Raw genomic sequence first — 13,851 nt, 5'->3', positions numbered from 1 at the left:
TGCGAAAGGTCGGAAATAATTTTCAATATGTTTTGTCCACTATTATATTTATATTTAATGTTTATTATTATAAACATTGTTTGTATTTTAATTCTAATGTGAGAAAATACTAATTTTCCATGTTTAGCTTATCATTCTTTCTCTAACAATCATAGTGAACAAAAATCTTATTCACAACCCAGTAGTATTTTTAGATGCGTTTCAAAATTTGGGCAACAAGCTTACTTGTTATTATTTATTTATTTTATTTCTAAGAATAAAATTATACCAACATATTCCTTGCAATTTTTACTAAAGCTATTAATATATTTTTGTATTAACTAAATCCAGACCCTTCAAAAAGAGATATAAATCCTTAGTCTAAGTCACCGTACGAAAAATACATTACTAAAAAGTTCAAACTATCTTTTCAAAATATTCTTTTTATTAACAATGTAAACATAAAAGTTATTATAAAACTATAGACTAATGATTTATATATCTCCTCTGAAGGATCTTAATTTATAGTTAATAAAAACATACTGATAACTTTAGACATTACATTGCATTGAATATGAAACTATTATTAATAATACTAATAAACCTCTATAATCAATAATAAAAAATTATATCCTCCATCAAAATAAATAAATTCGTAAAGCTTTCTGTTTTGAATTTTCATTATTTTCTATTTATGGCTTTTATATTTAACTTCATTATTTTAAGTTTTTCATTTTGAAAGAAAAAAAAACGTTTATTTACACAGTGGAGAAAGGTGCAAAATTGGGAAAGTTGAAAGGCAAAATATGCAAAAGCAAAATAAAATGGAATGACAAGATGTGTCTAAGAAAATAAGTTAAAATGCATAATTTAATTTTTGCGACAGAGTAGTGTATTGGTAAGGTCCATAAGTTTGTATGCAAAGAAGCAGTGATTAATTATTATCAACAAATGAGGACTCAGCCAAGTCAATGGCACGAGCAAGAGCAGCAGCTTTGTTTTGACACTCTTGGTGTTCATCTTCAGGAACACTGTCAGCAACTATACCAGCACCAGCTTGAAGGTAAGCAATCCACTCGCGCCGCTGGTTGAGATCTTTGTATGAGTACATTGTGTCATACCTTGTTCCTGTCGGAAATACCATTGTCCTCAGAGCAAGAGCCACATCCATCTCGCCGGAGAAACATATGTATCCAAATCCTCCGCTGTAAGGCCCTCTTCTTGTCACCTCCAACTCATCAATCAACTCCATCGCCTTCACCTTTGGTGCTCCACTCACAGTTCCCACTGGCAATGCACTACGCAGGGCATCCCAGCTACTCAAATGCTCTTGCAACTCTCCACTTACCGTTGAGCTTATGTGCATCACATGGGAGTATCGTTCGATATTCATAAGTTGCTCCACTTTCACAGAACCACTTTTCGCAACCTACCAAAGGCAATTCTTGTTTTCAAAACCAAAACTTTGTTACCCATAAAGTTTTTATTAAAATGAATATGTAAGACAAACCTTTCCAACATCATTGCGTCCCAAATCGACCAACATGACATGCTCAGCACATTGTTTTTCATCTTTCAGAAGTAATGATTCTAACTTTGCATCTTCTTCCGGTGTTTTTCCCCTTCTAGCTGTCCCAGCCAATGGACGGTTCACAATCTTATTCTGTTTCAGAAAAAAATAATAATAATAATAATAAAAAAAAAAATAACTATCTGCTAGTAATTTAATATAACCAAGAGAGTAGTATAATTTAATTGAAAAATTTATAACATATAAGGAACATACCTTCTTTATACGCGTAAGAATTTCTGGACTTGAAGCAACTAAAATACATCCCCTGGCCTGTTTAGCAAACAGATTGTCATCAAAAGATGATAGGAGTTGAGCCCACAAAACCTTCTTAAGCAATTTAAGATGTTACACAATGATAAACCTGCAAATAGGCCATATATGGACTTGGGTTCACCACTCTCAATGCTCTATAAACTTCAAATGGATCGGCAAATGTTCTTCGCTCAAATCTCTGACTTAACACAATCTGGAAAATATCCCCTGCTTTAATATGCTCTTTTGCCTGAAGTACTGCCTCCTTGTATGCTTCTTTAGTCATGCTTGACCTCTTTAATTCTGGACCAAAATGGTGAGTCTGTAAATCCACAGAGCCTGGAGCCAATCTTGGACTAGGAAAACCACACTTTAAATTAATTTTGTCTCAATCATAACATGTATATCATTAGAGAGAAAAGTAATAGATTACTTACGGTTGGCCATGTTGTAATTTGGCCACCAATTTTTCTAATTGTTCAGTTCCATCCTTATAGGCCCTCTCAACTGAGGAGTACCTATCAGTTCTTACCCAAAGAATCACATATGCTTTCTGTTACATATAATACGAGTATCAAATCAAAATTGAAGTCATAATTAGTCTTAAATGTAATCCATATCAATGCAGTTAAATAACACTGAAATAATTGGAGAGTCATTTTACAGTATTTACCCTTTAAATATATCTCCAAAGATGTAAAAGTCATGTTTGTGAACACTAAAAAGTGATTCAATGAAAAAAATTCAATCAAACAATAAAATAAAAAGAATATAACATTTTGTTTATGAAGCATCTGAATTGACTTTTTCTCTAAATGATTAAGAAACTGTCTTGTGAGAAATACCAAACTAGATGGAATATACATTATTTGTGAAGAGAAAAAAAGTACCTTTTCCACATGGTCAAATACAATCACACTCTCATATAAACCAAGATGCATGTCAGCAAGGTTTCTATCATCCTTTGGAGCATTTGAGAATGGTAACTTTTTCTTTTCCACATAACGAACTGTGTCATAAGAGAAATAGCCAGCCCAGCCACCTAGACAAGCAGTTGAAACAATATTTAGATAAAAGAAAAAATGCTTCATAGTTAGAATCCTCTGCCTCAAACACAAGTCCATGTGTGTGCATGCACATACATCGTGCAAACAAATATGGGAAATAATTCACCTAACTACAGATAAGTCAAGATTCCAATAACAGAATCTTCGTCATCTAAAACCTCTAGAATTCAGAAGAAGAAACTATATAAAAGAATAATACAAGGCAATTTAATGTGCATGCACACATACATGTGCATGCAAACAAACACATGTATATGCCTAACATGAACAAGTCAATATTCTAATAACAGAATCTTAATCATGTAAAATCTCTAGATTTCAGAAGCAGATACTATATAAAAGCATAAACTACAAGGCAATTTAATGTGCATCATGCAAACAAACACATGTACATGCCTAACCACGAACAAGTCAGGTTCTAATAACAGAATCTTAATCGTGTAAAATGTCTAGATTTCAGAAGCAGATACCATATAAAAGCATAAACAACAAAGGCGATTTAATGTGCATGCAAATTCGGTCACCTAAATTCGGATAAGTCAAGATTCTAATAACTGAAACTTAATCATCTAAAACCTGTAGATTTTAGAAGCAGATACTATAGCACAAAGGACAAGTCGATTTAATGTTTTCTTCTATCTTAAGATCTTTTGTCATTGTAAATACCCCACGTATATGTCAATGCTATTGTATTCATAAATAAATTATAACACAAAATAAAATACCTTTCAACCTTATAATTTCATATCAACACTCTTACCACAGAATGCATCCGGAAGTTTATCAATGAGACAGGGTTTCCAGCCCTCTGAGATTTTTTTCGGAACCATTATAGGATCATCAACATTTTTCTCTATTAAATTTCCAGATTCATGGTCAATTATGGTAACCTTATTTTCTTTGGCCACAACTTCCATGGTTGGGTTAGCTCCCACAACACTATAGCGTCCCTGCAATCAACCAATCCAGTCTAGAATATTAATAAAGACACATTCAACTCAACAATTTTATATCATAAAACCACCAAAAGCACACTCACAACACTTGAAGCATGATAGCTAGGCTCTGCAGACTCAAAAAGAAAACTTGGACCCTCTCGATCATCTTCCTTGACTAAAATTCGGTAAGCAAGAACAGGAGTAAGCTGGTCAGAGAATATACACTGACAGAGTGGAATCAAGTTCCCATTCTTTGAAGCTTCTATAAACTTTGTTTCTTCTTCAACTGAAAAAAGTAGTATCCATGCCACACGTTTAGCCCGACATTATAAAAAAAGTTACAATCAATAATAACAAGAACAGTTAACCAAATGCTCATGAATGGCAGCCTCAAAGTTATCCAAAGATTCTTTCATTCATCTAAAATTAATCAAACATAATTATATTTCATAAGATACTCTACCCATCTATGATTTAGCACAGTATATCAAAAGTTTATTCAAACATAGAGAAAAGATTTAAGTCTCCATTGACAAAATCAAAAGTTTGCTAGCACCCTTACAGTGGATGGAGATAAAGAAAATCAGAAAGGATGATAGTGGTTTGTTTGAGCTGAGTTGGAAGGATTGGTGAAGAAAGTTTTGTGGACTCCATTGACTATTGAGAAAGATGAGGAAAGTCTCAGTCTGTTTGTGTTGATGTGAGAGAAAAAACCATTACTGATATGTCTTTTCACCTTCTTTCATTGTAAATAACAAATAATTAAAAATAATAAATAAAACTATTAATATCAACGGTTTCTTCATCAATCCTTTTCTTTCTTCCTTGTGTCCTTCTTCTTCAACAAACAGTCCATAAAACTTTTCATTTAAGATATTAGCTCAATTATCCTTTTTTTCCAACAGATAAGTAAAGATAAAAAAATATATTTTCAAATCACCATTTTTTATTGAGAATGAAAGATTGAACCTTTAAGAACAAGATAGCAACCCTTCTGTCATTCTGCCTGTAATTTCATGTGGGGAACTCAAAACAAGACTACCCAAAGAAAAAAAAAAAAAACACTCACCAGCATAAGAGCTTGGAAATGAAGAACACCTCCACTTGAGAGGAGCGCGTGAAGATGAAGCGCCCGTGAATGTTACCGGATAAAGAACCTTACCGGAAGGAACAATGTGTTGGGAGAAGGCTAGGGGGGCCTTTGCAGGCATGACTGCTGTAGGAGACATTGAAAATGTAACAGAGAGCATGCTTCGAATTCAGGTACTGCCACCACTTCTAGTTCTAATTCTAATGCTCAAAAAATTTGTGTATTCTCTGAATAAATTAAAAACTTAGTGGTATATATATAAATAAACAAACAAATATATATATATACATGTATATATATATATATATATATATATATATATATATTTGTTTGTTTATTTTTTTATGTTACAAGTTCCAATGTTATTTAAGACTTGCTTCAGTTACAGAGCATTTAATTTTATTTAATATGCAATTGAACCTTTCCATTTGTTTTCCTTTATAATGATAGCACAAGTACATGCAGTGCAATGGTAGTGCAGGTGATTCAATTATCCTATATTATATCTATTATTTATTATTATATTTATATATATCATAAATGCGAAGAACAAATAATATATTTATGAATGTATTAAGTTTATAAGAATTGAGTTTAATATTAGATATGAATGCATTAACATCTTTTCTTTTGATATATAAAGAATACAAAGTAACCGATTTGTTTGTTTGGACATATGGTGTGTATAAAGTAATTGATTGGTTTGGGATTTACATTTGTTTTGAATTTAATTATTATTCTATTCTTATTTGTAAAATTTTAAATTAAATGTTAATTACTTTAGTTTAATATCATTTATATAGTTAATATGATTTAATTCTTTTTTCTTTACCTTTATCCGAGAGGACATGCCTATTAATATCGGAAGAAAATTTTCATAAATAAAATAAGTTCTTTTGCTAATAACATTATTATAAAAAGAAGGAAATTAGAAAGAAACTCTAAATAATCTCATATAATTAATGATTATTCTAAAAGAAAAGAATAGGGATGAACACAAACTTTTTCTTCTTTTTCTTCTGGCACTTTCCTTTTCTTTTATTCACACGTGCCCTTTAATTCCTTTGAAAATACTCTTACAAAACTTTCTCCACTCTTCTATATACGTGGTTCTCTTATGTAACATTTCTTTTTATCTCCATTTTCCATAATCGTATCTAAGTATGGGTTTATCTATATCATATAAATTTTCTCATGTAGTGACTTCCATTTTGGTAAATTATAGGAACATGTCATGCAAGTTTTTTCACCCATTACACATCATCATACATGCATGTATCTTGTTCTCTAGTGAGGAACATATGGTATGGATTTCTTTTTCTCATATCTTTTATATATTTTCCGTGCATACTTATATCCCTTGGAGAACAAAAGAATGGTTTCCTCCATTTTCTCCTACACCCTTAATACTTTATATACTTATTTTTGTCTTTTGTAATTTATATACTTTATAATAAAAAAAAGGTTAATTATTAATATTTTTTATAGTAAAAAACATTTAACCTACAATATGATAGTTAAATCTAAGTTTCTTTATTTTCTTTTCTAACTTTACCATTAATAATTTTAATAAGTTCCAATAAATACCTTTAATAAATTAATAAATGCAGCAAATGATTTAACCTAAATGAGTAATGAAATCATCTGACCTTAAATTAAAACTAATAAAAAATTAATGAAATTTCAAAATTCAACCATTAAAAGTGTAACATTCTCGTTTAATACAGGAATCTAGTAAACAAAACAGAATTGATAATATTAGAAAAAAAATATGTAATTTATCGTTACAGTTATTCTAAGCATAACTATATCAAAATAAATATATTTACAAAACTTATTAATAAAAACATATTTACAAAACTTTCTATACATATAATATTTCAAAAAAAGGTAAATTGTTATACAAAACATCTATATATATATATATACTAAACTTCGAATATCACAACTAAAAGAAATATAATAAAACTCTGACTAAAATAATTGATTAATAGACGGGTTAATGAATTATTCTAGAGGGATTTCAAGATAAAAAAGAATTTTAACTGAGATAATCAATTATCAAGAAGGATAATTCATTATCCGAGAAAGTCTTGAAGAGAAAACAAGTTGTCGACTAAAATAATCGATTATCTAGTCTGATAATCGATTAATTATAAGTTTTTGACAACAAATGTAAAATTTTGATCTAGATGCAATTTCAACCCATTCAAAAGACCAAATTGGTATCCTTAGCAATGTATTTGATTAATAAACTTGTTTATAACTTAAATTTAGACACAAATTGCTCAATTTAATGTGAATTCAATGCATTTAAACCAAGTCATTTGCCCAAAAGCTCACACAATAGTTCCTACTTTATGAAAGACCATATTTTAGCAAAGAGGTCAATTAAGTCCTAAATGATCCAAAAACAGTTCTCAAAGCTTCACAATTTTCCCAAGACCATAACTTTAAAATTTAACTTGTCAAAACCTTCATTTTATGCCCCAAAACTCATATTTCTTCTAACTTACTAACAACCAAAGTTCTCTAACAATTTATACTCAAAATAACTCAATCTACCTCCTCAGTTTCATCAAACACAATTGTCACAACAGCAAAACAATCACACGCCATCATCCATCACATTTTCAATTCACCGCACAATTTTTACAAGCAACTCAACATACCAAAATTCTAATTTCAATCAAAGTTCACAAATCAATCATCACATTATCAAACAAACATCAATTACAACCTGTATACCAATCAAAATCAATTGAATTATAACTTCCCTTAACTAGATGACGCTCTGACGGTTTTAACAACTCTAAAATTTAAGATCTTTATTCGCTCCTACAACTCAAAACAGTTGATCAGAACATACCTGTAATACCAGTAATCAACAAAGAGTCTTAGAGAAGACTCATTCCTCTAAGAATGGAGAAAATGGTAGAAATCAACTTGCTATTTAACTGAAATCAACCGGATAGGAAGGAAGATCTCCCCTCAAGATCCCCCAAGCGGTCTCTTATCTTCATATAGATGAGTAAAGTATCAGAATCTCTAAAGAGATAGTAGAGGAAACTTAAGGAATTGAGTTCTAGAGAGATAAAAAAATTTAGATAATGAAACTTCTTATTATAAAATTCTAATTATACTTTTGATGTTTTTAAAATTAAGTAATGAAGTATCATTATTCAAAATACTTTACCACCTCTAATACTTGATTTTTTTAGAATCTTACAAAAGAGAAATCTTAATTTTAGATAAACTAATTTAGAAAATAAAACATATTACTCATTCTAAAAGTGAAAAACTATTCAAAATTATACAATTCAATATATATTTCAAAATTGTACATTTCAAAGTGAAAAAAAAAAAATTCAACAATAAATTTTTGAATTACATAATATGAAAATAACTATCTATCATTTATTTCCAAATTCCACAATACATAATATATATATATATATATATATATATATATATATATATTATGTAATAAAAAATATAATACCTAATATATCATCATAATTTATTATTATTATTCAATTAACAATCTTTCATATAAAATCACATGAAGGAATATTTTGTGTACTTGTAAGAAAAACATGGAGGTAAAAGAAACAATGGCATTTTCTTCACACACTTTGCATTTTATTTTCTGAAACACACTAAATCAATTTTAAAAACCTTTTTCAGAAGACACTCACCTTTTCTGTTCTGGAAAAGTATTTTCCAAATTGATTTAGTACATAGAAATAAAATTGCATGAAGAAACTGTCCAAAACAATACCCTTAAAAGTTTAAACTGAGTGGCCTTTGAATTTAAGCCCACAAGTATATTGAACAATTAACACAAAAAAAAACTTTCAAATTGTTATAAAAGTACTCTGTAAGAACTGGAAATAGAGCAAAAGGGTGCCTTAAGTTAGTAGGACCAGACCTTTAATTAGACTTTTAAAACACTCTGGTCCATTAGCTCAACACATTGCTCTCTCTTTCTCTACAAACTCAGTTTCAGATTTCCTCTACCTTCTCTCTACAACATCTCCTCCTTCTCTCTTCCATTTCTTCCATTTAAGCCACTGGATTTCTGTGTAGGTGGTGCTAAAACGTTCGCAGCATAGAGAGCTTCGGAACTATCCGATTAGTTTCGGATTCTAAGCTGGTAAGTTCCTCCATGCAACCTCTTCTTTACTGTTCTTGAATGGAGACGTACATTCTTGTTGGTTGCATGTGCTTTCTTGTTTTCCCTTCTTCCATTTCTACTCAGTTCTAGCTCTAAGAGTTGTTTTCATCATCATTTCGGTGGTTGTAGGGCATTGTTCGGGTTCTTGTTGTGAGAGGTACCGTTAGGGCATTTTAGTGGGCTGTGCGGTTTTACTCCAAGGTAAGGGGAGCTAGAATACTCTTTAAATTGGTGGTATGATATATATATATATATATATATGCTGAAATTTGACTTGGTGTGCTGTTTTAGAGTGGTATTTTGGGTCTTACGTATATGGTGTGGTTTATGCTGAAAATGAAATCCATTAATCTGTGTTGTGATGTTTGGAACTATTTTGTATGAGTTGAACCGCTATAATTGATTGATTGGAGGTGATTGAAGTGTGGAATCTGTTATAACTTTGGTTGGATAAAAAATGGTTTAATCCTTTCGAACATCCCTATTTCTGTAGGATCATCTCAAGTAGGTCCTCGTATTGTAAATGTTCTCGATTAGGTCCCTTATTATGAAAAATTGAATCAATTTAGGTCTTACCGTTAGTTCCATACTAACACCGTTAAAGGGGGTGACACGTGTCAGTTCGTGGTTTTTTTGAATTTTTTAATTATATTTTTATTATTTTTATTTTTATTTTTATTTTTATTTTTTATTTTTTTAAAAGTAAATTTTAAAAATGTAACGTGTCAAACTGATAGTGTGCCACGTGGCAATGGCAGTGTGACATGGCACTGACAGTGCCACATGTCATTGTCAAGCCACGTGTCATTGCATTAGTCTCAATTTGATCCCTGTATTTTTATTATGTTGCAATTTGATCCCTGTATTTTTATTTTGTCTCAATTTAGTCTTAATTTTAAAAATTAAACAATTTTTCCCTCCTCAAATTCAAACAAAGTTAAAATTGTATATAAATCTTAACAAATTTTGTTTAAATATATACAAAAGATATATATTTAAATATATACAAATTAAAAAAGAGAGTTTAATTTAAATATATATAATTTAAAAAAAAGAGTTAAAATTGAGGAGGGAAAATTTAAATATATACAATTTAAAAAAAGAGTTTAAAAATACGGTGTTATGTTATGTTATGTTATGCTATAAGGGTTTAAAAAAAAGAGTGACATAACATGGTGGTGTTATGTTATGTTATTTAAATATATACAATTTAAATTTTGTTTGAATTTGAGGAGGGAAAAAATTGTTTAATTTTTAAAATTAAGATTAAATTGAGACAAAACAAAAATACAGGGATCAAATTGCATCATAATAAAAATACAGGGACCAAGAGACAAATGCAATGACACGTGGCCTGACAATGACATGTGGCACTGTTAGTGCCATGTCACACTGCCATGTCACACTGTCATTGCCACGTGGCACACTATCAGTTTGACACGTGGCATTTTTAAATTTTACTTTTAAAAAAATAAAAAATAAAAAATAAAAATAAAAATAATAAAAATATAATTAAAAAATTCAAAAAAACGATGAAGTGACACGTGTCACCCCCTTTAACGATGTTAGTACGAAACTAACGGTAAGACCTAAATTGATTCAATTTTTCATAATAAGGGACCTAATCGAGAACATTTACAATACTAGGACCTACTTGAGACGATCCTACAGAAATAGGGATGTTCGAAAGGATTAAACCATAAAAAATTTGGAGTTTTAGTAGTTTTTAGGTCATTTTGAGAGGAAGTGAGGTAGTGAATTTGAGAGTTAGGGGTTCTGGGTATAATGGGCTGTTGGGGCAGTCTTAGCAAGTGGATTATGACTTCTTTGAGTCAATAAATTGATCAAAATAGGTGCAAAGCGGTGGGATTGGATTATGGGTCCCTAAGTTGGGGAAAATTGGTGTTTCAGAGTTGAAATTGGCTTTTAATCACGTTAGAATAGTAGTAGGAATGTTTAGAATCATTTAGATAAGTTTAATCAAGTATAAAACAAGAATTAAGGGTGTTAGAAGTTAGTAAAAATGGTTAGAAATGGTTATGTTAGGTGTTGTTCATAATTCTGCAGAAACAGTTTCGTCGAACGTGAACTGATAAGCGTTCGATCTTAGTGGGTGGTCTTGGTCGCGTTCGGTCTTAGTGGGTGGTCTTAAGTAGCGTTTGGTCTTAGTGGGTGGTCTTAAGTAGCGTTCGATCTTAGTGGGTGGTCTTAAGTAGCGTTCGGTCTTAGTGGGTGATCTTAAGTAGCGTTCGGTCTTAGTGGGTGCTCTTAAGTAGCGTTCGGTCTTAGTGGGTGCTCTTAAGTAGCGTTCGGTCTTAGTGGGTGGTCTTGGTAGGGTTTGGTCTTAGTGGGTGGTCTTAAGTAGCATTCGGTCTTAGTGGGTAGTCTTGGTAGCGTTCGGTCTTAGTGGATGGTCTTAAGTAGCGTTCGATCTTAGTGGGTGGTCTTAAGTAGCGTTCGGTCTTAGTCGGTGGTCTTGGTAGCGTTCGGTCTTAGTGGATGGTCTTAAGTAGCGTTCGGTCTTAGTGGGCGGTCTTAAGTAGCGTTCGGTCTTACTGGGTGGTCTTGGTATCGTTCGGTCTTAGTGGATGGTCTTAAGTAGCGTTCGGTCTTAGTGGGCGGTCTTGGTAGCGTTCGGTCTTAGTGGATGGTCTTAAGTAGTGTTCAGCCACTTCTTCAGTCTTACCTTTATGGACCGTTCGGTCCTGTCTTTGGGAAGAGAGATATCGTTTGGTCTCCATCATTCATAGGGTGTTCGATCTTGCTCATTATGTGTTGATGTTTTCTGTTCGGCCTATATTCCTATTTATTCCAGTATACTATTTTAATTAATTGTTCCAGTTGCTTTAAGGGCTTATGTGTGCATTATCATGTTGGTGTTAAAGTGAAAAGTATCAGTATTGGACGTAATTCCATGATCCTCAAGGGGGATACATGGTGGTGCCCTTTCAGTGTATTTAGAATGATTTGCATGGTAGCTCAGTCTTAGGGGTTTTCCTGACGCTCCAATGATCTTTCATTCTCAAGTAGAGAGGATTGATCCATGTGGTGAGGAGTAGCAGGTGGTCCTAGTCTTGGGTGCTTCCAGTATGGCCCAAGGTGAGTGATAAAGGACTAACCTCGTGAGTGTGGTAGGGTGAAACCCATTGGCAATGGCTTTGCAAAGCAGTAGAGGTTACCACGAGTGCATAACCCGTCATAGCTCGACAATCATTCTAAGTCCGGACGAGTCAAGTTTAAGTGCAACAAGTCATGTGTGTGTAGTGTAATGTATCGGTCTTTACTTGCATGTTGCATGTGACTGCTATAACATGATTTTTATATCTAGCTCACCCTTGCTTGTGTGTTTGTGTTTGCTTGGGTATGCTTTTCTTTTGCAATGATCATCCACTTGGATGTGAGCAGAGGCGGATGAGATGTCTCTGGAGCAGGCTTTGGAGGAAAACGATGTCGCTGCTTAGTCTACTTAGAATTCTCTTAGTATTCCTTGTATTTTGAATTACTATTTAGTACTTAAAGTTTTAAATTATGGCTATGTTTGGGATGATTGTAATATATTGTATGCTTCTATATAATTGGGATGTTAGATAATCCAAAATATATAATCCAAAATATACATGAAATTAGTGTTTTAAAACTCATGATCTTCCTAATGGGAACACAAACAACTCTCTTTATAAGTTTCCAATGTTAAAAAAACTTACATTATTATATTTTACTATAAACTTATATATTATTTTATAATAGTTTTATTTATAAATAATTAAATTTTAAAAAATAACCATTTTTTATTTTATTATTATTTAAAATATTTACTGGTGCAATAAAAAATACAATTAAATTTGTATTTTATTTAAAACAAGGAGATTTTGAAATTTGTGATGAACCATCCAATCATGTATTTCGTGTTTCCTTTGTGAAATATGGTTTTTGCTATGTTTTTTTTATTATCATGTTTTTCTCTGCATTTCTTGATGTTGAGTACATCGTTTTCTTTTACCTTGATGTTGAGTACATCATTTTCTTTTATTTTCTTGTAATATTAAATCATGCATATTATACTATATGTGCAAATATAAAATTTTACATAACTCAATCAGTTATGTATACAGAATATCATAAAGCATGGAGTATTAATTAACTTTTTTATTGAATAAAATTTGTAGACATTATTAATTTTAATAGAATTGTTTAGTTGATAAAGTTCAGACTTGTTCAAAAAATTGTTGGAGATGTCATTTTCGTAAATGGTTGTATAAAAGAATAGCTTTATCTTAGTTAATAAACATAGACATTCAACTTTTAGTTCATGGTTCTATGCCAAACAAATCTGTCATGAATTAAAATTTGTAATGTTTAATAGTTTCTTTATAAAATATATTAAAATTTGTAAAGAAAAATATTTGTTTCAAGCATATAGAAATACAAAATAATTTCCTCCTGCACTAAAATTTACTCATAACATAACCTGATGGGAATTAATATAAGTCACTTTTCAACTATTTCATTGACTTTTGTTTATAATAGTGTATTTTAATGCGATTAAATATTGAGCAGAGTAATCAGAATCCAGCTGGTTACAGTCTCATCGATTGAAGGTTTGGAGAAACATGTTTTATTAAAAATGGAAGCTGTAATAGGGACTTGTGCAGGTTTTACTAGCTGTTCCTTCATGGCTACCATCTATCCCTAAGCTAGCCGTATTGATGTTTATGACGAGGTCAAACAATTAAGAAAATAAATATTAAAAAAAATTAGAGAAAAAAAAGTTAATA

General features: G+C 31.2%; 1 protein-coding gene across 2 annotated transcripts; it reads right to left on the bottom strand.

Moving 5' to 3' along the window:
* Positions 1 to 819: 819 nt before the first annotated feature.
* On the bottom strand, positions 820 to 5,129 carry LOC124840956 (anthranilate synthase alpha subunit 1, chloroplastic-like). 2 transcript variants are annotated; one of them, XM_047317114.2, is made up of 9 exons: positions 4,879 to 5,129; positions 3,911 to 4,095; positions 3,632 to 3,821; positions 2,695 to 2,846; positions 2,242 to 2,357; positions 1,914 to 2,160; positions 1,766 to 1,822; positions 1,490 to 1,642; positions 820 to 1,408 (listed from the first exon to the last, which is right to left on the bottom strand). In XM_047317114.2, exons 1-9 carry the CDS (start codon positions 5,057 to 5,059, stop codon positions 914 to 916), a joined length of 1,776 nt encoding a protein of 591 aa, XP_047173070.1. In that variant the 5' UTR covers positions 5,060 to 5,129; the 3' UTR covers positions 820 to 913. The 2 variants fall into 2 exon arrangements, with proteins under 2 accessions (XP_047173070.1, XP_087970954.1); XM_088114828.1 differs by lacking the exon at positions 4,879 to 5,129 and adding an exon at positions 4,273 to 4,354.
* Positions 5,130 to 13,851: the final 8,722 nt, after the last annotated feature.

The sequence above is a fragment of the Vigna umbellata genome, chromosome 5 (assembly GCF_029865625.1).
Source record: "Vigna umbellata cultivar VRB3 chromosome 5, Vumbellata_1.0, whole genome shotgun sequence".
Lineage (NCBI taxonomy): Eukaryota > Viridiplantae > Streptophyta > Magnoliopsida > Fabales > Fabaceae > Vigna > Vigna umbellata.
The sequence above is the reverse complement of the archived record's forward strand: the minus strand, read 5'-3'. Positions and strand labels throughout refer to the sequence as shown.

Bases quoted from the DNA above. Each gene is read 5' to 3' on its own strand.
- LOC124840956 (XM_047317114.2), bottom strand. From the start codon at position 5,059: ATGCTCTCTGTTACATTTTCAATGTCTCCTACAGCAGTCATGCCTGCA. The intron at 4,096-4,878 runs GTGAGTGTTTTT...TACTTTTTTCAG, and splicing joins ATTTCCAAGCTCTTATGCTG to TTGAAGAAGAAACAAAGTTT. The intron at 2,358-2,694 runs GTACTTTTTTTC...TATATGTAACAG, and splicing joins TATTTGACCATGTGGAAAAG to AAAGCATATGTGATTCTTTG.